This window comes from Antennarius striatus, chromosome 11 (assembly GCF_040054535.1).
Source record: "Antennarius striatus isolate MH-2024 chromosome 11, ASM4005453v1, whole genome shotgun sequence".
In the NCBI taxonomy this organism is placed as follows: Eukaryota; Metazoa; Chordata; class Actinopteri; order Lophiiformes; family Antennariidae; genus Antennarius; species Antennarius striatus.
The window spans coordinates 22,506,205-22,531,687 of NC_090786.1; the positions used below are offsets into that span (position 1 = coordinate 22,506,205).

The 25,483-nt window shown below is 45.9% G+C and overlaps 2 protein-coding genes across 4 annotated transcripts in view; one reads left to right on the top strand and one right to left on the bottom strand.

Annotated features, from left to right (window-relative positions):
- Positions 1–9,501: 9,501 nt before the first annotated feature.
- On the top strand, positions 9,502–13,597 carry cyp1b1 (cytochrome P450, family 1, subfamily B, polypeptide 1). The gene is made up of 2 exons (XM_068328192.1): positions 9,502–10,722; positions 12,000–13,597. The coding sequence occupies exons 1-2, from the start codon at positions 9,728–9,730 to the stop codon at positions 12,625–12,627; spliced, it is 1,623 nt and encodes a 540-aa protein (XP_068184293.1). The 5' UTR covers positions 9,502–9,727; the 3' UTR covers positions 12,628–13,597.
- A 10,562-nt stretch (positions 13,598–24,159) lies between these two features.
- Positions 24,160–25,483, bottom strand: part of LOC137603919 (regulator of microtubule dynamics protein 2) — a 33,986-nt gene continuing 32,662 nt past the window's right edge. For all 3 annotated transcript variants that reach the window (XM_068327784.1, XM_068327785.1, XM_068327782.1), the window contains exon 11: positions 24,160–25,297. In XM_068327784.1, coding sequence (XP_068183885.1) covers positions 25,232–25,297 — 66 coding nt within the window. In that variant the 3' untranslated portion in view covers positions 24,160–25,231. The remainder of the gene's footprint in view (positions 25,298–25,483) is intronic.

Here is a 25,483-nt window from a genome sequence, read left to right on the forward strand (position 1 = left end):
GGGTTAGAAGAGCAAAGGTGTCGTCACGCGGAGACCCAATAAGGCTTAGCGTCATCAAGCAAGGCGAGGGGAGCTGGCAGCCCCAGATTAAAGCTCCACACAAGCACTGCTGTGTGTTTTGTGTGGTTGGAATTGAATAGTAATTGACACAGAATACGCTAACAGTATTAACAGTATACACAATAAAGTATATAATAATGTTTGCACTAACACTAGAAGTTTACATTAACAGTAGACACCAACAATATACATGAACAGTATCCACTAACTCACTAACATACACAGTAACGGTGTACACGAAAAGTATACGACAATTTTATGCATTAAGGATTATATAAATCCAGTAACGGTGCGCATTAAAAATACTTAATAACATACACTTATAGTATACACCAATGGTACACACTGGAATGCGCTAATGGTAGGCACAAACAAGATGTATTTATGAACAACATTGATCAATCGATTTTTATTTATGCAGCTCTGAATCGTATCAGCAGACATTTCAACGCGCTTTACAGACAGTATACACAGTATACACCAATGCACTACTATGCTGTTCACTAACGGTACAGACCAACATACTGACAGTTTACACTAACGGTAGACACTGATGGCATTCACTAATAGTATACACCAGCATTAAGACTGACAGTATACACACTAACAGTATACACTAATGGTATACACTAATACTAGACACCAACAGCAAATGCCAAGAGAATATGTTAATAGTACGCACTAACAGTATACACTAACAGTATACACTAATAGCAGACGCTAATGGTATACGCTAGAATATTGACTAGCAGTAAATACACTAACTGGAAACATTAATGCTACACACTAATGGTATACGCTAGTTTATAGACTAACAGTAGAAACGAATGGCATTCACTAATGGTATACACTAGCATATAGAATAATAACAGATACATTAAGAGTAGATACACTAATGGTATACACTAGCATATAGACTAATAGTAGATACATTAAGAGTAGATACACTAATGGTATACAGTACACTAGCATATACACCAAGTGGTAGACACTAATAGTAGACACTAGTAGACACTAGACTAAGAGGTAGATACACTAACAGTAGACACTATTGGTATACGCTAATTATACACACTAATGGAATGCATTAGCATATGAACTAACTTGAGTTGCAGATGGTTTCTGACCATCTCTCTGCTTGTTGATGTGGAAGTCCGTCAGTCTTCTCCTGCTTCCTCTGAATCTGCGGTCTCATCAGCAGCATTGATTGTCACATCATTATCATCTCAATACCTTCACACAGTAATTCGCAAAAACAAAAAAGGTCAGACATCATTAATCTCACACTCTACTCACTGATGAGTTTCCATGGTTTCTAGTCAGTCTCTTCAATTAGGCCCATAGAAACAATGAGTGGTGACAACGGTTACAAGGATGAAGCAGACTCTATACTTCTTTATTTGGCGTGGATTCGAGAAGCGCAGCCATGCGGCTAAACATATCACAAGGCTTCTATTCTTTCCACAGAAGGTCCAACAGTTCAGCAGAACTTGACAACCCCCCCAAAAACATTTTCCTTCAATAAGACAAAAACAAGAAAAACCATGAGGCTTACCGATTCAGAATTCAGGGGTGAAATGCCCTTTTAGTGTGAGAACTGAGGGGAGACGCCTTCACGGGCTACTGACTACGCTTTCACAAGGGCCTCTGTGGCACTTGGCCGGACAAAAAAAGACCATACGGGTAGACCTATCTGAATGGGCGCTCAGTTAATCTGAAAGGTCATTAGGATACTTGAAACGCTCATTAGCATCCTTCCCATCGACTTAGATGGAGGGCTGGGGTTTTTTCAGCACTGCTAAAGAAAAGAAAAATACAGGACTTGTGGACTTCTGGGAAATATTGGGTGAGACACAAGAAGGAGGCGGGGTACTTGTTGTGGAAAGCGTTGACATTTGGAATCACCGAGGTCATTCATTCGTAACGAAGAATTCTCTGTCGGGCCGAAGTGAAAGAGTTTGCCCCAGCGCTCAACTCTCCCTGATTCGCAGCCAAGCCGGGTGACAGTTGGGTTTAGTGGTACACCGATCACATGGGGGTGGGCGGACGCGTCTCTGATGGAAAGTAATTAACAGGCAGGGTCATGTGGACAGTCGTCACACGTGTGTGTCTGTGCATGTCTCGCGTGTTTACATGACTGGGTATACAAATGTCAATGTGTTGATTTTCTTGTCAATAAAAAAATAAAAATAGCACAACTGAAAAATAATACTTGATGAAACACATTTTTAAGTCGCTGCTGCTGCAGACTGTCTCATGTCGGTGAAGACCAAGCTGCAGCTCTGGGGTCATGTAGGACTCCTACACCTAGTAAATGTTACTACCAGGGGTAGGACTACAAAGATGTGCTGAGACTTTATCCAGCGAGGAGGACGAGACTTTAGCAAGGTCTGTTAACTTTTGCTAACTCACATATCGGTCTCTCAGTTTATCCCTCAGTTTAGACTGGCAGGCTCAGTGACCACACAGATCGAATCAGATGCACATTCATTCACTTCTGGTCAATAATTATCGTTTAGCAGCCTGTGTGTAACTCTGTGCTGCGTGATTATTATTCTGGAAAAATTAGAAGATATTGATGATGGTGGTTTTCTTCTGGATCTAGATCAGTAACTTTACAAAGTATATTGGGCTATTTTCCGTGATTCCATAAACTATAACAGTATACACTAACAGCAGACACTAACGGTATACGCTAGTTTACAGACTAAGAGCAGAAACTAATGGTATTCACTAATGGTATACACTAGCATATAGACTAATAGTAGACACACTAAGAGTAGATACACTAATGGTATACACTAGCGTATAGACTAATAGTAGACACACTAAGAGTAGATACACTAATGGTATACACTAGCGTATAGACTAATAGTAGATACATCAAGAGTAGATACACTAATGGTATACACTAGCGTATAGACTAATAGTAGATACATCAAGAGTAGATACACTAATGGTATACACTAGCGTATAGACTAATAGTAGATACATCAAGAGTAGATACACTAATGGTATACACTAGCGCAGTGGTCCCCAACCCCCGGGCCGCGGACCGGTACCGGTCCGTGGGCCATTTGGTACCGGGCCGCACAGAAAGAGAAAATAATCTACATTACTTCTGTTTTATTTATTTCAGTCTGAAAGATGTTTTACTTTGAAAAATTTCCCAATTCTCTGTTACGTCCGTCCTCGTCAATGGTCCCAAACCACCGGGTCGCGACCCGGTACCAAATCGCGGAGTAGACCGAACGTCCGGAACACACTTCAGGTGTCATTGTCTCCCGTTACCCCTAGATCAGCGGTCCCCAACCACTAATTCTCATTATTTTAATTATTATTATTTGATTGACTTGTCCACCCTTTGATTGAAATGATCAATATTTCTCCTGCGTTGAATGCACTGATTGTAAGTCGCTATATTTCAAAATAAACCTCATCAGTGCTGTCACTTCTATTGAGTTTTTAATATAATTATTTCTTAAGATTATTTAGTTTACAGAAATGTTGATTGTCAATTTATGACAAAAAAGGTTGTTTACTGTCTGTTGATGTCTACATTCTACATTAAACCACTGCGGATGATTTATTATTAGACTTCAGCTGTCCTGGAGTCATTAACGATTATCGAGCAAATGAAGACCGGTCTGTGAAAATACTGTCTGAGATGAAACCGGTCCGTGGAGCAAAAAGGTTGGGGACCGCTAATAGTAGATACATTAAGAGTAGATACACTAATGGCATACAGTACACTAGCATATAGTCTAAGTGGTAGACACTAATAGCAGACCCAGAACATGAGATGGATCCAGGTCAGAGTTTAACACAGTGATCCCTCGTTCCTGGAGGTTAATGCGTTCGAGGAACCACAGGCAATTAACGAATTCCACAATAGAGCGACAAACTATCTTATTATTTACAGTAATTTAAACGTTTATGAACCCCCCCATACTGATTTGAAACCACCTTCTGTCTGTGTTACCTTCTCCCACACTCTGATAGACTGTTTGAAGCACTTTTGTGTCTCATGGAAGTCCGAGACTCACAGAACGTAGCGCACTTCCGGATGCCGTCAACCATAGAATGTGGGTACGGTATCACGGTGACTGCCTACCAAAAACTCCGCAATGAGGTGAAGTTGTGAACGTTGATGAGCGAATGCGGGAGGGCGCACTGTACGTTCTAGATATTTGCGGTCCAATCCTTATAGATATTGCCCATGAAGTCTCACAATACCTCACAATGGTAAAGAACGTAAAGACACTCTGGATCCAGATGATGATCGTAGCTCACTAGAATCTGCTGTTTTGCTCACAAGACCATAAACTACCTCAATAAAACACTGATCAGAATCTTTATGAGCACTTTCACTAAACGTGCTGACAAACAGACAGATGAAGCCTGGAAGAACAGAACACTGACGGACGGCTGAGAATGAATGTATAGGAGCATAAAGAGATAAACCAATGATAAATATAGAAATTATTAGGTTGACTGTCAGGGTTAGACTGTAGGTCAACTCCAGTGTGTGTTCAGTCTGCACACAGTTCTACGGGATTTGTGCATTTGTGTTCAAATCTTGACGATACGGCTTTTGGTCGACGGCAGTATTTCATGCTGAACCCTGACAGACACGTAGTAGGAGCTCTGTTCAGTGAAGTTGTCAGTAGCTTTCCCTTCAGTTGTCATCCCATGATGAAGTACATGTGCGTGACTGCTCAGCACCTTAAGAACAGCCTTGGGCACTCCCCTCACTTCCTCTGTTTTCCCCTCAAGTTCGGAGCATTGATTCAGAAAGTGAGATAAGCTGTGTGAACAAGGCAAACCATGAGCAGCTCACCAGAGGTCCTACGCCTGCTTCCACTGATTACACAAAGAATCAGATAAATGGCTCATTCTATTTATCACGTACAGAGGACATGACTTCCTCTTCCTATGGCTAACGCCGACTTCCCTTGTGCAAAACTATGATTTGAATGTGAGAAATGTCACAATCAGAACACAGCCACTGCCTGCTAGTCTGCAACATCACAGTTTATTGTCTATGCAAATCATCAACGGTGCTCAGCTTCCTGACTCCTCCCTGACACCCATGGTCGCTCACACGCAAACAGAACTGAGCTGTAGGTCATGCAGGAAAGGAAATTGTTGGCCAGCGTGTCGGTCGTCTAACCTACAGGTCGTTCCCCACGAAGGCTCACCTCAGTGCACCTCTGGAGGGAAGAGTTTTGGGATTCGTTCTTTGGGTCATGACCCATCGCTCATGACCACAGGTGAGGGTAGGAACGAAGATTGAACGGTAGATGGAGAGCTTTGCCTCTCGGCTTAGCTCCCTCTTTGTGACAACAGTGCGGTAAAGCGACTGCAATACCGCTCCTGCTGCCCCAATTCTCCGTCCAATCTCACGCTCCATTGTTCCCTCACTCGTGAACAGGACCCCGAGATACTTAAACTCCTTCACTTGTGGAAGGACCTCATTCCCCACTTGGAGAAGGCATTCCACCGGTTTCCTGATGAGGACCATGGCCTCAGATTTGGAGGTGCTGATCCTCATCCCCGCCGCTTCACACTCGGCTGCAAACCGGACCAGTGAGCGCTGCAGGTCACAGGCTGATGACGCAAACAGGACCACATCATCTGCAAAAATGCAATCCTCAGGCCAACCGTAGCCATCCTCACGACTACGTCGTTCTCACGACTACGTCGTGGTGAGGCGTAGTCCTCCTCACCACGACTACGCCTCGATATCCTGTCCACGGAAATCCCAAACAGAATTGGTGATAAAGCGCAGCCCTGGTGAAGGCCAACAGCTGCTCGGAACAAGTCCGACTTACTGCCGAGAACCCAAACGCAGCTCTCACTTTGGGCGTACAGGGATTGGATGGCCCTGAGGAGAGGCCCCCTCACCCCATACTCCTGGGGACCCAATTGTACCCCTTCTCCAAGTCCACAAAACACATATAGACTGGATGGCCATACTCCTAAGCCCCCTTCAGGATCCCTGAAAAGTTAAAGAGCTGGTCCATTGTTCTACAACCAGGACAGAATCCAAATTGTTCCTCCTCAATCTGAGGTTCGACAATCGGCCGGACCCTCCTTTCTAAAATTGAATTATATTAAATAAAACTACATGAATTGTGTGCCTCTTTATTAAGCTTATCAAATCGATCTTTTGGTTCTAATATTGACACCTTGACTTTAGAATGTTTGTTTTAATTGTGTTTCAGTTATTCACATTAGGCCCATTAAGATATTTTTGGTTTTATGTAAAATGTAGACATCAACAGACAATAAACAAACTTTTTGTCATAAATTGATACTGTTGGTGTTAATCACAGGTAACCATGATACCTTTGGTGTTAATCACAGGTAACCATGATACTGTTGGTGTTAATCACAGGTAACCATGATACTGTTGGTGTTAATCACAGGTAACCATGATACTGTTGGTGTTAATCACAGGTAACCATGATACTGTTGGTGTTAATCACAGGTAACCATGATACCTTTGGTGTTAATCACAGGTAACCATGATACCTTTGGTGTTAATCACAGGTAACCATGATACTGTTGGTGTTAATCACAGGTAACCATGATACTGTTGGTGTTAATCACAGGTAACCATGATACTGTTGGTGTTAATCACAGGTAATGATGATACTGTTGGTGTTAATCACAGGTAACGATGATACTGTTGGTGTTAATCACAGGTAACCATGATACTGTTGGTGTTAATCACAGGTAATGATGATACTGTTGGTGTTAATCACAGGTAACGATGATACTGTTGGTGTTAATCACAGGTAACCATGATACTGTTGGTGTTAATCACAGGTAACCATGATACTGTTGGTGTTAATCGCGTCTAGAATTGCATTGTTTCTTTTGGCTGCTAAGCTGTGTGTGGCCCCAGTGACGTATGACGCCCACGTGACCACTGAGTGCTGAAGCTGCTGCAGCGCAGATTTTAAGCTTTTTTGACCAAACGGATGATGCTACATAGATTCAGGGAATCTTTAAAGAAGGAAAGAGGCTGTTTGCTCAGTGCAGACCATTCATCACAGATTCACAAGTAAAGAACAATGAAAGGTTCAAGTGCATAGAATTCAGACGTTGAACAGGAAACATAGAAAGAGAAGAACGGTAGAGTAAATATGGAATGATGAATATACGATAAATAAATGATAATAAAAATAATAAATGAAATAATATATAAACACGTTAGTTCTGTCATGGACTAAATAAAGTAAGTGTTATACGATACAATACCTTACTTTACCAATTCTTACAAACGTTAAATAAATGACATCAAACTGCTTTTAACAAGAGACGAGGTTGGGGCTCAGAGCAGCAGTGAGGGTCACAGTGACTTGGTGTGCGCCGCTGTCCGCGGTGCTGAAGCTGGGTCCCCGAACTCCACCAGACCAGAGCCTCACCCTATCTCAGAGGGGCCCTCAGCCAAACTACGGAGGAGACTTACTTCATCCACTTGTATTTGGGATTTTGACCTTTTGGTTGCGACCCAAAGCTCATGACCATAGGTGAGAGTAGGAATGTCTTTTGACTCAGCTACTTCTTCACCATGACAGACCTGTCAGTCTCACGTTCTGTCCTTCCTTCACTCGTGAACAAGAACCCAAGGTACTTCAACCCCTCCACTTGGGGCAAAGACTTCCCACTAACCTGGAGAGGGCAGACCACCTTTTTCTGATTGAGAGCCATGGCCTCAGATTTGGAGGTGCTGATCCTCATCCCACTTACGTTGGGACTGGACTGCAAACCACTCTAGTGAACACTGAATGTCTAGGCTTGATGATGCTAACAGGACAACATCATCTGGTCCCCTTGAACATTTGATAGAGTGTAGAACTGGTCCAGTGTTCCACAACCATAACCAAAACCGCATACTGTCAGACCTCCTGAATCAGAGGTTCGACTATCGGTCTAATCCTCCTCTCCAGTATCCTGGAGTAGACTTTCCCCTGGAGGCTGAGGAGTGGGATCCCCCTATAGTTGGAACACATCCTCCGGTCCCTCTTTTTGAAAAGAGGGACCACCGCCCCGGTCTGCCAATCCAGAGATCCTGTCCCAACTGCCACGTGATGTTACAGAGACATGTCAACCAACACACTCCCTGCACATCCAGAGACTTCAGGTACTCAGCATAAATCTCATCCACCCCTGGTGCTTTGTCACCAAGGAGTTTAGCAACCACCCCATTGAGTTCAGCCAGGTGATGGACGAGTCCACCTCTGAGACCTCAGCCTCTGCTTCCTCTGTTGTAGACTTGGTAACAGGACTGAGGAGATCCTCAAAGTGTTCTTTCCTCCATCGACAGTACCCCCAGTTGAGGTCAGCAGCTCCCTGCCTCCACTGTAAACAGTGTTTCTGGTTCCCTTCCTGAGGCACAAAATGGTTTGTCAGAATTTCTTTGAGACCAACTGATATTCCCACTGCATGACCTCACCAAACTCTTTGCGGAGCCAAGTTTTTGCCTTCTCAACTGCTTGGACCGCACTCTATTTGGCCTGCTAGTATACTTTTTTGGCTGCCCAGGAGTCAACACGGCTTGATGAGACTCTTCCTGCAGCTGACAGCATCCCTAAGTCCCAGCATCCACCACCGGGTTTCTGTGGGTTGCCCCAACAACAGACACTGAAGACCACAGCTCCGAGCAGCTGCTTCAACAATGGAGGTTAGAGAACATGGTCCACTCTGACTCACTGTCCCCCCAGCCTCATGCAAGATCTGGGAGAAGCTCGACCAGGGAGCGACCAGGGACACCCGACCTGTTCACGTCACGCAGGACTGAGACCTCTGCGTTTCCCTCTGCGGTGCAGCTGCGATCAGTTGGAACGCCCCCGTTGGAGGTCGGTCTGTGACGCATGTTGCCTTGAGGTGTGTTCACAGTGAGGGGGTGGGGGTGTGGGGGGCACCACCCCCTCTAACAAACCGGTCACACGTCGAGAGCGTACAGACGGTGACGCGCCGCGGTGATGCTGTTGGAGATGAATGACTTCATGCTGGTGCGCTCCCTCCCTCTCCCTCCCTCCCTCCCCCTCCCCCCCTCCCTCCCTCCCTCCCCCTCCCTCCCTCCCTCCCTCCCCCTCTCCCCCTCCCTCCCTCTCCCTCCCTCCCTCCCCCCCCCTCCCTCCCTCCCTCCCTCTCCCCCCTCTCTCCTCCCCCCTCTCTCCTCCCCCCTCTCTCCCTCCCCCTCCCTCCCCTCTCCCCCCCCTCCCTCCCCCTCCCTCCCTCCCTCCCTCCCTCTCCCTCTCCCCCCCCTCCCTCCCCCTCCCTCCCTCCCTCCCTCTCCCTCTCCCCCTCTCTACTCCACCCCCTCTCTCTCTCCTCCCCCTCTCTCCTCCCCCCTCTCTCCTCCCCCCCCCCCTCTCCCTCCCTCCCCCCCCCCCTCCACACACGTCCCCGCACACACCCGCACAGGGAGGCTGTGGATGCGCCACACACACGTTCCTGTTCCCGTCGGAGCGGCTGCTGGTCCCCGGCTGTCGGGTCTGGACTGTTTGGACTAAAAGTTTTGTGAAACCGTGAAGTCTGAGATGAAGTGAGGACCTGAGCAGGTACCCGCCCTCCACCGGTGTGTTCTGTGCGTTCTGGACCGTCCAGACCATGTTCCATTAATGCTGCGCCCCTCTCCGGGATCACCAGCATGGATGTGACATTTGCGGGACTTCCCGCGGGGGCCCTCAGACCTCTGCTACTGTCGTGCCTGATTGTGATGTTCTCCTTCCAACTGTGGCGGTGGTTCCAGCGGAGGTCGACCCGCTCCCCACCGGGACCGATCGCCTGGCCGCTCATCGGGAACGCAGCGCAAATGGGGAACGCACCGCACCTGTACTTCGAGCGGCTGGGGAGGAAATACGGCAGCGTGTTCCAGATCAAACTGGGCGACCGGCCCGTGGTGGTCCTGAACGGGGGCTCCATCAGACAGGCGCTGGTCAAACAGGGGCAGGAGTTCTCCGGTAGACCGGACTTCACCTCTTTCAAGTTCGTCGGTAACGGGGACAGCATGGTGTTCAACACCAGCACGGACTGGTGGAAGCTGCACCGGAGGGTGGCCCAGTCCACTGTGCGCATGTTTTCCACGGGGAACCTGCAGACCAAGAAGACCTTCGAGCACCACGTCCTGTGTGAGATCAAGGAGCTGCTGGAGCTGTTCGTGGAGGAAACCAAGATGCACCAGTATTTCCAGCCCCTGACCTATCTGGTGGTGTCCACGGCCAACATCATGAGTGCAGTGTGCTTCGGGAGACGGTACCAGTATGATGATGAGGAGTTTCGACAGGTGGTGGGCAGGAACGACCAGTTCACCCAGACTGTAGGGGCCGGGAGCATCGTGGACGTGATGCCCTGGCTCCAGTACTTCCCAAACCCCATCAAAACCATGTTTGACAACTTCAGGAAGCTCAACCTGGAGTTTGGCCTCTTCATTCAGGACAAAGTGACCGAACACAAAAAGTCGTTCCAGTCCAACACCATCAGGGACATGACAGACGCCTTCATCGCGGCGCTGGACCAGCTGAGCAAGAAAACCGGGCTGGTGTTCCACAAGGACTACGTGACGCCTTCTGTTGGGGACGTGTTCGGAGCCAGCCAGGACACCCTGTCCACCGCCCTGCAGTGGATCATCCTCATCATGGTCAAGTAAGCAGCTTCACGCCTGTTGATCAAAGGGGCATCAGCAGCAGAACCCCGGCCACAGCCCCTGGAGTTGACTGTGTACGCCGATGAGCTCATGATTACATAATATGCCCCAAAGACACTCAGAAAGACAGAAAGAATCTGCCCTGGGGCATTTACTGCTTTGACAGTAGACAGATCAGAAATGTTTGATACTGGATGTTTGACCAAACACTCACATTTGTTCTAGAACCAATGTTTGGAAAGCATTTTAAATGACACTTCAGCTGAAAGCGGTGTTTCAGAGGCTCCTTCCCTGAAGGGGGAGGCAATGACAGCTCACACTGATCCACACTGAAGCTGCATTTACACCATAACCTGTCCTCAGATCAGATCTGGTGTCTATTTGTTTAAATCTCATCCTGCTGAAGAAACTCACTCAATTTTTCTCTGAAGGAAATCAAATCAAAATTTTTTAGGGTGGTGTCAACACGGAAATCACATCTTGTTAAAGCTGATGTCTCATAATGTCTGTCTGTCTGTCTGTCTGTCTGTCTGTCTGTCTGTCTGTCTGTCTGTCTGTCTGTCTGTCTGTCTGTCTGTCTGTCTGTCTGTCTGTCTCTCTTTCTGTCTGTCTGTCTGTCTGTCTGTCTGTCTGTCTGTCTGTCTGTCTGTCTGTCTGTCTGACTCTGACTGTCTGTCTGTCTGTCTGTCTGTCTGTCTGTCTGTCTGTCTGTCTGTCTGTCTGTCTGTCTGTCTGTCTCTCTGTCTGTCTGTCTGTCTGTCTGTCTGTCTGTCTGTCTGTCTGTCTGTCTGTCTGTCTGTCTGTCTGTCTGTCTCTCTTTCTGTCTGTCTGTCTGTCTGTCTGTCTGTCTGTCTGTCTGTCTAATCTACCCACCCACCCACGCACCCATCCATCCATCCATCCATCATCCATCCATCCATCCATCCATCCATCCATCCATCCATCCATCCATCCGTCCATCCATCATCCATCCATCCATCCATCCATCCATCCATCCATCCATCCATCCATCCGTCCATCCATCATCCATCCATCCATCCGTCCATCTATCCGTCTGTCTGTCCATCCTTTTTATGTAATGTAATCTGATCTAGTCTAACTCAATCTGATCTAATCTAATCTAAACTAACCTAACCTAGTCTAGTCTAGTCCAGTCTAGTTCAATCTAATCTAGTCTAGCCTAATCTAGTCCAGTCCAGTCTAGTCTGATCTAGTCTAGTCTGATCTAGTCTAGTCTAGTCTAATCTAATCTAATCCACCACCCCTGTGCCTGCAGGTACCCTGAGACGCAGCAGCGCCTCCAGCAGGAGGTGGACAGGGTGGTAGACCGCACCCGTCTCCCGTCCATTGAGGACCAGATGGAGCTGCCGTACGTCATGGCGTTCATCTACGAGGTGATGCGATACACCTGCTTCATCCCCCTCACCATCCCCCACTTCACCACCAAAGACACGTCCATCATGGGCTACACCATTCCAAAGAACACAGTCATCTTCATCAACCAGTGGTCCATCAACCACGACCCTGCCATGTGGTCCAATCCGGAGCTCTTTGACCCAGATCGTTTTCTGGATCAGGATGGAGCGCTGAACAAGGACGCCACCAATAACGTGGTCATCTTTTCTCTGGGGAAGCGGCGGTGTATCGGTGAAGACCTGTCCAAGCTGTACCTCTTCCTCTTCACGTCCCTGATCAGCCACCAGTGCCACATCACCGTGGACCCAGCCAGGCCACCCAAACTGGACTACAACTACGGTCTGACTCTGAAACCTTGGGCCTATTACATAGCAGTGTCTCTGCGTGAAGATATGACACTGTTGGAAGCAGCTACCCGCCAAGACCAGGCCACGAAGAGTCAGCAGGTGTCAGACTCAGAGGCAGAAGCCACACGAGAGCGGAAATAAGCTCACAAATGAAGGCTGGAACACAACAGTTTGAGATCTCAGGATACATTTTTAATCACTTATCGATTACTGACATATATTTTCAGTGTTACTGGAAACATCTGATGCTGAACTACAGACAGTCGTGGTGTGTGAAGGTTTCACATCACAGGAACAGAGTCAGCAGGACGTTATGGTGATCGGCTGTAACGAGACCAGGAGTTTGGAAGAGATGCTAGAATGCATCCTTGTAACTTTAGTGTGAATACCATTACTGAGAGTTATTGGAAAGTAGAAATTGTTAAGCATACAGGAATGTACTAGTGCTGTCATGCTTTCAAATCACATTTTCTTATCTTAAAAAATATCTCCAAAATATCTGCTGTTCCCAAATGTAATTTTACCTCTGCTGTTTGTTCATTGTAGTCATATGAAAGCTCATAAAGTATGCTAATGTAATATCAGAATGGAAGCACATCGAGACCCAAGAGTCTCATGACCAGATGCAGAGATTCTGCATGAAGAGGTGAATAATCTCACGTCAGCCTTGAAGTTGATGTCAGCTAAAACATGTATAGTCTAGTTACTCAGGAAAAAGGCCTGTATGCCAAATACTATTGTACACAGAATGTTTTCAGGGCAGAAACACGTGTTCTGAAGCCAATGACGGACGCTGTTTGAAAGGAGTGTCCAGAAACAGCATCAGGGGGTTTCTGCATGTCGACTGCTGTCCAGTTTGTGTGTGAAAACAGGGAGATACGGTCAGTGTTTGTTACTCAACCATCGATTCTTCTTCGTTCACAAGGTTTTGTGAGAGTTTTATAGAATGCTGCTGTCTGGAAAGCTTTTCAACCTGTCTTTTAATTCACAGGCTCTAAATGTCAGGAACAAAATGTATTTCTTCTGTATTTTGTTTAATTAACAGAAATATTCATGCTGCTAAACTCAGAAACTGGGTGTGGTTTTTAATTTATAAACTCATTTCATTGCTCTGTCAGTGTGGTTCACTAATACCCCAAATAATCGATTTTAGAGATAATGTTCATGAAACTGTAAATTATAAAATAATGAGTTGAGTTTTGCTCAATTTCTGTAATGCAGAGAAGCTCAATAATAACAATTATTGTCTCAGTCAAGAGGAAGGTAGACATCATGTGATTTGAGCCCCAGCTTTCCCACCCACTAGTGATGTCAGCTACACAGGAGTTCACAGTTTATTTCTACTTCAAAGTAGAGGAGTTCCCAACGCAACACACAAAGCTATCACTTTACAACTCCCTAAGTCCAAAGGAAAAAAATAAATAAATGAAAGATAATCTCTTTACCAGAGCTGCTAGCTATTAAACAAGAGAAACCACCAACAAAAGAAAAGGACTTCTTCCTCCCACTAGCTGCTAGGAGCTCTGAATCAACAACTCACTTAATCCACATCCTTTCCTCTTTAACAACTCAGGAGACTACGAGAACACAAACAACAGAGGTGGACAGGGGCGAGTGTCGGTTACTGGACTGTAAAAAAATAACACTGCAACCCAGATCACCAGTCAGGAGACATCAGTCTTCTTGAAGAGGTCCATTTTCCAACAAATGTTCATCAGACACTCACCAACACACACTCACAGGTAAGTCCTGACACACAAAGATCCTAAGTTCATGCCCAACACACAATGACTGAAGATCAAACATTTAGGGGGCAGGGGGGTCAAACTCATCTTCACTGAGGGCCACATCAGCATAACCACTGTCCTCAAGGGGCCAGAAGTAACTAATAAATGTACCTAAATTTAACTCGATGTAATGTAAAATAAACTACTCCTTAATGTTAAATAAGATGTTAATGTTAAGACATTAACTTCATATTTTGTTGATGTTAAAACAGCCTTAATTGCTGCATTGTGGGAAATGTGGTTTTTGGTCAAAGCACACTTTTGACCTATTTTTTAAACATCCTGACCTTTTATGTTCTCGCGGGCCGCATAAAATGATGTGGAGGGCCACATTTGGCCCCAGGGCCTTGAGTTTGACAATGTATTTTAGATAAGGAAGGCAGGAATCAAACGGGCAAAGAATTTACTGAGGGTCAGTCAGAACCCTCAGGTTGATGAAGAAGCTAAAACACATGTGTCATACTCAAGGCCCAGGGGCCACATGTGGCCCACCACATCGTTTTATGTGGCCTGCAAGAGCATAAAAGGTCAGTGTGTAATAATAAATAGGTCAAAAGTGTACTTTGACTAAAAACTACATTTCCCACAATGCAGTAATTAATCCCATTTTGAACAGTTAATGTCCTAGCTTGTGTTATTATTATTTTTCTTTATTGATTGATAGTTTGATCCTTGATTGATGGAGTTCTGTGGGTTTAATAACCTGACAAATGAAAAGGATTTATGTTAGAACAGAGAAACAAACAAACACCTTTTTTTCAATGTAACTGTAATGTTTGTAATTTAAATAACTAAATTCAGAGTTATTTAACATTGAGTTACATTTATGTTACATTTAATTGAGTTACATTTAGTTACATTTAATAATTACATCTGGCCCTTTGATGACAGCCGTGATGCTGATGTGGCCCCTGTTAAAGTAAGTTTGACACCCCGGGGCTACAATAACGCTAAAATAAACCTCATAGTTACTTTCACTTGATGAAACTGTGGCTCTTTCTCAAACTGAATGGCATAACACTGCATTGTAAAAAATAGTTTGGGCTGACAAAAGCTCTGTTTTCAGAGGTGTGCAGTGTGAGTGGGATCTGCCAATAGGAGATCTGGTTTTATAAAGTACATTGCAGAGCCTACACAATCAATCCAGTTGTCTATACATGGGATTGGTAAAGAATCTGGTCATGGCTTAACTTTGCAGTATTCACTGCAAAAATGAGACGTTTAGTCCGTTTTAGGGACAAGGAGGGAAAGCTACTGTTAGAACAGTGATTTTCAAGGTGGTACTTTCCCTCTTGTTACAACATACTTTGTTGGATTGACCTTGTATAAATGCTGCTTTATTAGTTTGTGATCTCCCTCATCAAGGAACAACACAATTGTTCGAGCGGGTTTGTCAGTAAACAGACACGGAAAGTTTTTGATGAGGTTATGGATGTCAGCCTGAGCCAAACTGAACAGATGAGCCAAATACTCATTCAGATTCCTCAACACGTCTGAATGTTGAAGACGTGCATCGAGTTGTGTCTGTCATCAAGCCCATCTTTACCGGGGCTGTGTTGGGTGGTTGTGGGTGAGTCACAGGCAAAATCCCATGGTCATGATGCAGTCTCTCTCTGAATGAACTATGAAGTCCAAAATGTGTTCTTGACAGGCATTTCTCACAAATCACTGATTCCTGCAAAGTTTCCCTGACAGCAGACAACACAGGCAACCACACACCATGTGGCTCTCTGCAGGGTGGGTCAAGCATGGGTTTGAGAGTTTGATGGAATCATTCTGATGCGTCAGCGCTAGGGGTGTGCTGATGAACATTTAGCTCAGGTCTGACTTGAGCAAAGATTTTGGATGTGAAGTTTGATCACTGATTACTTTGGAAATGCTTTTGAAAACCAAAGATGGAGAAAAAGCATAAAACAAATGCACTCTTTTAAAGAGTGCAGTGGGAATGCCTCTGGACATTGAGTGGCCACGCAAATCATGGGCAAATCGTGTTTTTCACATTCCTAAATGACTGGACATGATATGGTCATGTGTACTGTATGGCTGTGGTACTGCAGTTTGGCACACTGATTTGTGTAAATCCACGTCCAGGAGACCATCATCAGTGACATCACACCTAGAACTATCACCCCCGGATAGAACCCCCCCCCAGATACAGCGTCCACACGACAATTTATACCCGGCGTTTTCAAAAAGTGGCGTTTTTGTCAGTTTGGGATGCATAACAATTTGGAATTGACCTGACACGGATGTGGACATCAGCTGAACGGAATGTAAAGGCACACGTATGACACACAGTCCAACTCTTTTAGGATCCGTTTTATTTTGTGCTTTTTCTGTTCTCCCCTCACTTGTCTGGTTCTTTCCTACAGGTGTGGTGGGTTTATGTAACTAGGGGGCGTGACACTTCCCTGGCTGGGGGCTGAGACACACCTTTGTTACATTCCCTAATTATACTCCCTACATTAGGTTGGTCTTTCCTCTACTTCCCTGCTTCCCTGTCAGCTTCTGCTTCTTGGGGTCCAACCTTAACAAACGTCCCACAATGAAACATCTGAACCACTGTGACAGCGGTAAAACCCTGGCACAAATAAGGGGGGTAATCACCTGTTTTTCCTCATTCACAGAAAAGAAACAGACTCTTTTACAATAAATGGTCTGAAATCATTGTCAACTTTGTTCGTCCGTGCTCATGGTATCAAAAACAGGTTTCTGCAGTAGCAGTGGGATTATGACAAAAACTTTTTGTGGTATTTTTCGAACAATCAATTGAGATTGGTGAAATCTATAGAGCTAGGTTTCAGGATTCCTTGTTATGACTTAATAACTGATAGCTTATTGGTCAAATATCTGGATCTCGTCACCAGCCATTTAGAACTAAAGAAGCCTCTTGGATGAGAAATTAAACATTTTCAATCTTTTCTTGCAGTCCAGTTGACTTTTTTCAGCGCTGAGTTTCCCAAGACCTGATTGAAAATCTCCACAGGCATCTTTATTCAACTGGAAAGAGGTACACACCTCATGGGCTCTACCCAGAGGCCATTAGCATAAGCATCGGTGGCAGGGAGAAACTTCATGAGGAAGGAACTCTGGGCAGGACGCAAACTCTGGAGGGTGGAGCCAGACTCTGGAGGGCGGAGCCAGACTCTGGAGGGCGGAGCCAGACTCTGGAGGGAGGAGCCAGACTCTGGAGGACAAGACGAGAGACTATCGAGGGTGGGGCCAGACTCTGGAGGGCGGAGCCAGACTCTGGAGGACAGGACGAGAGACTATCGAGGGTGGAGCCAGACTCTGGAGGGCAGAGCCAGACTTTGGAGGGTAGGACCCAGATTTTGGAGGGTGGAGCCAGACTCTGGAGGGCGGAGCCAGACTTTGGAAAGCAGGACCCAGATTTTGGAGGGCGAAGCCTGAATCTGGAGGGTGGAGCCAGACTCTGGAGGACAGGACGCAGACTTTGGAGGGCAGGAACTAGACTTTGGAGGGCGGAGCCAGACTCTGGAAAGTGGAGCCAGACTCTGGAGGGCAGGACCCAGATTTTTATGGGCGGAGCCTGAATCTGGAGGGTGGAGCCAGACTCTGGAGGACAGGACCCAGACTTTGGAGGGCAGGACCCAGACTCTGGAGGGCGGAGCCAGACTTTGGAGGGCAGGACCTAGACTTTGGAGGGCGGAGCCAGACTCTGGAGGGCAGGACCCAGATTTTGGAGGGCGGAGCCTGAATCTGGAGGGTGGAGCCAGACTCTGGAGGACAGGACCCAGACTTTGGAGGGCAGGACCTAGACTCTGGAGGGCGGAGCCAGACTTTGGAGGGCAGGACCCAGACTTTGGAGGGTGGAGCCATACTCTGGAAAGTGGAGCCAGACTCTGGAAGGCACGACCGAGATTATGGAGGGCGGAGCCCGACTCTGGAGGGCAGGACCCAGACTCTGGAGGGCGGGGCCAGACAGTGGAGATTGGAGATGGGGACAGGGCAAGAGAAAGAGACAGAGTGGTAGAATGGCCAGATAGAGTTGCTGTTTAGATCCAGCTGCTAAGGTTGGGACGAGATTTTCAGCCTGATGGAGCCAGACTTCGTAGGGTGGAGCCAGACTCTGGAAGGTGGAGCCAGACTCTTGAGGGCACAACCCAGACTATCGAGGGTGGGGCCAGACTGGAGTGCGGAGCCAGACTCTGGAGGGTGGAGCCCGACTTTGGAGGGCAGGACCTAGACTATCGAAGGTTGAGCCAGACTCTGGAGGACGCAGCCAGACTTTGTAGCGCGGAGACAGACTTTGGAGGGCAGGACCTAGACTCTGGAAAGTGCAGCCAGACTCTTGAGGGCACAACCCAGACTATCGAGGGCGGGGCCAGACTTTGGAGGGCAGGACCCAGACTTTGGAGGGTGGAGCCATACTCTGGAAAGTGGAGCCAGACTCTGGAAGGCACGACCTAGATTATTGCGGGTGGAGCCCGACTCTGGAGGGCAGGACCCAGACTCTGGAGGGCGGAGCCAGACTCTGGAGGGCATGTCCCAGCCTTTGTAGGGCGGAGCCAGACTCTGGAGGACAAGACCCAGACTTTGGAGGGCAGGACCTAGACTCTGGAAAGTGCAGCCAGACTCTGGAGGGCACGACCCAGACTATAAAGGGTGAGGCCAGACTCTGGAGGGCAGGACCCAGACTTTGGAGGGCAGGACCTAGACTCTGGAAAGTGCAGCCAGACTCTGGAGGGCACGACCCAGACTATAAAGGGTGAGGCCAGACTCTGGAGGGCAGGACCCAGACTTTGGAGTGTGAACCCAAACTCTGGAGGGCAGAACACAGACTTTGGAGGACAGGACCCAGACTTTGGAGGGCAGGACCGAGACTTTGGAGGGCAGGACCGAGACTTTGGAGGGCAGGACCGAGACTTTGGAGGGCGGAGCCAGACTCTGGAAAATGGGGCCAGATTCTGGAGGGCAGAGCCAGACAGTGGAGATCGGAGATGGGGACAGAGCAAGAGAAAGAGCGAGAAACTCAGAGTGGTAGAATGGCCAGATAGAGTTGTTGACTAGATCCAGCAGCTAATGTTGGGACGAGATTTTCAGGCTGATTTCATTGACCCCTGGTTTCTTCTATATTTGTTCCCCAACTGTCCAGTAGTAGCACATCTTGCAGTATCTTGCAAGCCTGTGAAGGCTCAGTGTAGTATGAGCAAGAAAAGCAAAGTAAGAGATATAACAGAAGTTGTTAATGTAACTCCTTTTAACAGGAGAGACATAGAAAACACCCCCAGATGTTTAAACCTTTAGCAGTTTATGCAAAGGAATCGATGTCCTAATAGTAGGGCTTTATCAAACAAAAGGGTTTTTAGTCTACTCTTAAAAAAGCTAAGGGTGTCTGCCCCCCAGACCGAGGCTGGGAGATCGTTCCGTAGTAAAGAAGCCAGATAGCTGAAGCTTCTGCCTCCTGTCCTACTCTTACAGACCTGAGGGGTTACCAAAAATCCTGCATGCTCAGATCGAAGAGCCCTGGGAAGGTGATGTAGTTCAACGAGATCTTCAATGGAAGACGGAACCTCACAGTGAAGATTTTGGGGATCATAAGGATCTTGAATTTTATTCTAGATTCAGACTCTCTGAACAGTCGCTTACTGGGGTCAAAGCCGTTCTCTGGATTGTAGGATCGGGTAAGTGATAGGTTGTTGATGCTCTGACAGCTTCAATAGCTGACAGCTTTATCTCCAAAGCTCTTACCCTTAGACGATGATGTTGAGTTAGCTTTGAGTGTAGGACCTCCTAGGTCCTTCTTTGCATTTGTTGGGACAATCACATGAAAACATTTTTTAATCAAAACCAAATAAGCTTCCTTGCATTATCCCACCCTTGAAAGCCAAGCATATCATATTTGAAGCATTTGGTACATTTGATACATACACATTTATGTAATGTTTGACGAATTGATCAGAAGATTCCACAAAGAACAAGTTGGAACGAACAAATCTAACCTAAGCTGTGTGTTTTTGGAGGTTATTAATGGGTTATCATTCATTCATTCATTCATTCATTCATTCATTCATTCGTTCGTTCGTTCGTTCGTTCGTTCGTTCATTCGTTCGCTCATTCATTCATTCATTCATTCATTTATTCATTCATCCTCTCAAACACAATTATAATCATCTCATCCTCAGCCACTTATCTGAATCTGGATTATGGGTTAACAATGGAGCCTAGCCCAGCAGATGATGGGTCAGAGGCAGGGTACACCCTGGATAAGACGCCGGTTAATCACAGGGCCACACAGAAACACAACCACTCACAGTCATACCTATGGACAATGACCAGTTCACCTCAGTTCACCCAGTGGAAGCATACTCTTCTTGATGTCACTCACCATGAGTCAGCTGGTGTTGGAAGCACAGGATGTGACCCCTGGTGACCTGGTGATGACCCTGTACTTCAGTTGTAGACCGACTGATGGGTACTGGTCTAACTCAGTTTTACCCATCTTTATCAACGCAACACTCCTTGACTGATTCTTAATTTCACTGCTGTATTGTTACACCTTTTATTTCTCAGGCCTAGATGACTGGTCCCATTCTTCCGCATGTATTGAAGGACTAGTTGTTCCTGATTGACCAGTGATTCCGTCATTTTCACAGGGAAACAACGCAGACAGTACTGATATCATTAGCTGATCATTGTGCTGTTGCTTCTGTAATTTGACTGATATGAGTCACAGTAATATTTGTCACAGAACTGATGGATGGAACCCAAAAGTAAGACAGTGGACTGAAATCCAAATCGATATTTAATCCTCTAAAGCAGGTAAACATCCAGACAGGCAGAATCCAGAAATCAGGCGGAATCAGCACACAGTAGGCAAAACAGGAACAGGAAGAGGAATTAGGATTACCGCTTTGACGCTTTGACAGAGAACTGAGCAGAGGGGATGGAGCGTGGAGGCTGACCGACGGGTGAGGAGCAGGTGGCTGCAGCAGCACTGGAGGTGGAGGAGATCGAGGAAAGACGGGAGATGTTCATCGCAGAAACACCAAGATGGATAGAAGAAAAGAATGAATGACAAAAATGACAACTCAGTGATCCCTCGTTCCTCGCGGTTAATGCGTTCCAGGAACCACACACGATTAACGAATTCTGCGATAGAGCGACCAACTATTTATCTTATTATTTAGGGTAATTTAAATGTTTCTCAACCCCCCCATACTGACATTAAACCACCTTCTATCTGCATTACCTTTAAAACACTCTGATAGACTGTTTGAAGCACTTTTGTGTCTCACAGATGCTGTCAGCCAATAGAATGCCCGTAGGTTTCACGTGACTGCCTACCAAAAATCCGCGATGAGGTGAAGTCGCGAGCGTTGATGCGCGAACGCGTGAGGGATTGCTGTGGAGGGATTACTACTCAGTCTTTATCTGGCCCGACAGAACATCCTGTTCTCTAGCAGCCAGTCAGCCAACTCCTCTGCATGTGACAAACCCAGATAAGGCTGCACTAGACGATCACAGATACGCCTGTCTCCCTGCTCTCCTCTCACTTTTTACTGTGACAAGTTACAAAAGCCAACCCAAACAGAACTCCTGAGGAATGAATGAGACCAGGCTGTGATCATCAGCAGGTTATGAGTCATCACCAGGATTCTGCTTGTCTGTAATGAGCTCTGGATCTGGATCTGGATAGAACTTCCCTCCTGTTACACCTGAGGCAAATTACTCTGAAGCTGCATCTTAGGAATCTGTAGAGGGCAGCGTTCAAATTCAATCCCTGTGCTAATCTGACCCAATACACTGGTCCCTCCACATGGATGGACAGTTAATCTAACACGTCTGGTTCTGGATAAATCTTAATGCTGAGTATTTCTGATTTTAGCTTTATCTATAGTATTTATCTATGTATCTATTCATTATGTTATTTTCATCCATCCATTTTCTTGTAGTCCAGACGCTCGTTGCCGTCTTGTCTTCAGGCCCTTTACTGCCTCTTGTTATGGTTTTCCTGGGGTGTCGCAGCGATACCCACTGCACCACCCACTGCACCCCCCACTGCACCCCCCACTATTATTATTATTATTATTATTATTATATCTGGCTCCCATTTGAGACTCCAGAGGTCACACAGAAAGTGATCCTTCATCCTAAAGATGACACCAGTGTTAGTTCTTTACACCAACCTTACATCATCTTAAAGCAGGGATGTTTTCACTTCCTGTTGTTTACCTGGAACACATCTGTAGGCTCATCATTAATTTGAAACCAAATCAATATTGAATAAAATGAACAAGAAGGAACATGTTTTGTTGGGAACTAAGTTTCCTAGCATCCTAGTGGAGAGTTGAAAGATTGGGACCAGTTTGATAGCATTCCGAGGTAACACTCATTCAGTCCCTGAGCATCGAGGCTGGAAACAGTAGGGGTAGGTTGGCTCACTGCTGCCACACCAGACGGCTGAAGAAAGACTGACGAGAACAATACTTATCAGAGAATGGGAACAAATCACAAGACGTGTGATGGCTGACAAGAATCTATCTGATGTGCCTAACACACGCACACACACACACACACACACACACACACACACACACACACACACACACACACACACACGCGTTATGTGTCGGACTGGACTCCGCACTTCATTAAGAGAAAACTCTGAGCTGGAAGATTGAAAACACAACTGATAACAGTTCAAATGGTTACTTTTAGACACTATTTGTTCATTTTTGACATTTTTCTTTAAGTGGGCCATAAAAATAATTACGTATAAAGAATTTTTTATTTTTATTTTCCCCTTTGGTACTGTCCCTTTTTCAGGCAGTCACCACTGCAGCAAGAACAGCTCGTCATGGATTCATATCCTGACTCTACAGAAGAACCTGGACATGAGGGCGAGATCTTGTACTGAGTGTCCATTCTGGACATTTCTTCATGAATCCACAGATGTGAGGGTGTTTCTGTGGCCCTTTTTCTATGTTTGTCTGAAAGGTGCAGAGTCCATAATTTCAAAGATCTGTTAGAAGTTCCCCTAAATGCCACAGCGATCCGTTAAAGCTTCTCCGAAATGCTGAGAAGCAAAGTAACACGAGAAAAGGAGACAGAAAGTTCTTGATGAGTCCTATCTTTTAGGTCAGCATGCACAGACATCAAGATCAGATGTAATCACACTACATGTGCCTGCAAACAAATAGAAACTGTTTTCGCGACATTTGTGGAGAGAACAGCGGATCCTGCAGCTGCCTCGGCTGTGACTTTGACCCGGGGTGCAACAGGAGGGCAATTTAATCAGTCAAAGAAAGGTGAAGTTTTCACGACTGTATAAACAAACACCTGTAATCATTCTGGAGGCACCATTTAGAGCTGCTGTACCATGGGAAAAAAAAAAAAACTAGAACATGACGGGACTGGTAGGATGTTCGACTGAATCTGATCCAATAACAAATTCCTAAACATCCTGGCACAAAATCTGCAGCCTGGAGAAAATGTCCATAATCACTGCTCATCCTGCAGGAGCCAGCTTGTTCCTGAAGCGTTGGACTGAAAGCAGGTCACGATTAAAAGACACGGAGGTTTGATGACCAGGCGGCAGGGTGGCGTCGTGGTTAGCACTGCTGCCTCACAGCAAGAAGGTCAGGGGTTCAAACCCCATCATTTCCAGCATGGCCTTTCTGTGAAGAGTTTGCATGTCTGAATGGGTTTCCCCCCATTATCAGGAAAAAAAACATGCATCTAGGTAATATTAGGTCATGTCGGACCGTAGTGGCTCTGGACCAACACTCCATCTGGCTTTTGAAATTTTGTTGTACCATCTGTGTGTGTGTATAATGACATTAAAGTTTGACTTTGAGATGCAAATCACAAAATTTAGCAGTCATGAACGGCAATTAAAAGAACACGAACAAATCAAACAGGATTCCATCAGGGCAAATTTAATGACAGATTCAGAAGCATTAATAACTCAATGTACACTACATGACTGTAATCAGGCTACATTATTCTCACTTTGGTCTCAGAAACAAAACAAACAAACAAAAATCTGACAAAAACTTGTAATATTCACATAGATGTACAAATTAATTTTAATCTAATGGACTTTTCCAAAACTAAATTCTGATTCAGAATTTACTGACAGATTAAATGCTTGACAAGTTTGAGTAGAAACACTAACAAACATGAAACACGTAGGAATGCAGACAAGCCGACGGAGCCGTCAGGGTTGATGTGAGGAGCGCACGTCATTTAGACACGAGTCTCACGAGATACATTCATCATGATTGTGCTGGACGGCTCATTAACTCATGTACAAGCACAGCAGTACACAGAAAAATGATGCACCTTCCATACCGCATGGAAAATACTACGTGGCTTTGTGCATACTTGTCACTGCACATATGATCCGCTAGAAATATTACATTTAAAACAACCAAAGACCAACAAAAAACAGATGTTAAAAGCAGGTTCTGCTAAAAACTGAAAGAAAATTTAATTTAATTTCTTGGTGTAAACGGGGGTCACCTGGTCACATATGCTGTTTGATGCTAGGCCAACCACCATTAAACGCCGAGCAGGAGATAAAATACAAGTGTCTGCCACATAAACATGATTTTAAATACTATTCAATTATACATCGGTGACACAGTGGTCAACTGGTCACACTAAATTGTCCGTAGGTGTGAAAGTGAGCGTGAATCGTTGTTTGTCTTTCATTTGGCCTCATGATGTGCTGGTGTCTCGTCCGAGGTGTTCCCTGCCTTTTGTCTGTAGCTCGTTGGGATGGGCTCTGGCAAACACCCATGACCCGCAGGGCAGATCCAGAAAATGGAAGGATGGTTGACCTCTAAATACACACAATAACCAAACACACACACACACACACACACACACACACACACACACACACACACACACACACACACACACACACACACACACACACACACACACACACACACACACACACACACACACAAACACAGAGGGAGAGGCTACTGCTCTCGTCCCACTCCCAGCACCGGGCAGAGTAAGTCCAGCTCCTTTTGGGCCTCTCCATCCTGACAAAAAGATGATTATTTTAAATATAATACAGTATTTCCGCAGGCACACCTAACAGCCTTAATTTTCTCAACAACCGACAGTGCGCCTTATAATCCAGCGCGCCTTAAATATGAAAAATCGTTTCACAACAGGCCATTCATTGAAGGTGTGCCTTATAGTGCGGAAAACGCTGCACCTCTTGG

Coding starts and splice junctions, on each gene's coding strand:
- cyp1b1 (XM_068328192.1), top strand. CDS start 9,728: ATGGATGTGACATTTGCGGGACTTCCCGCGGGGGCCCTCAGACCTCTG. Junction 10,723..11,999: donor ATCATCCTCATCATGGTCAA/GTAAGCAGCTTC, acceptor CTGTGCCTGCAG/GTACCCTGAGACGCAGCAGC.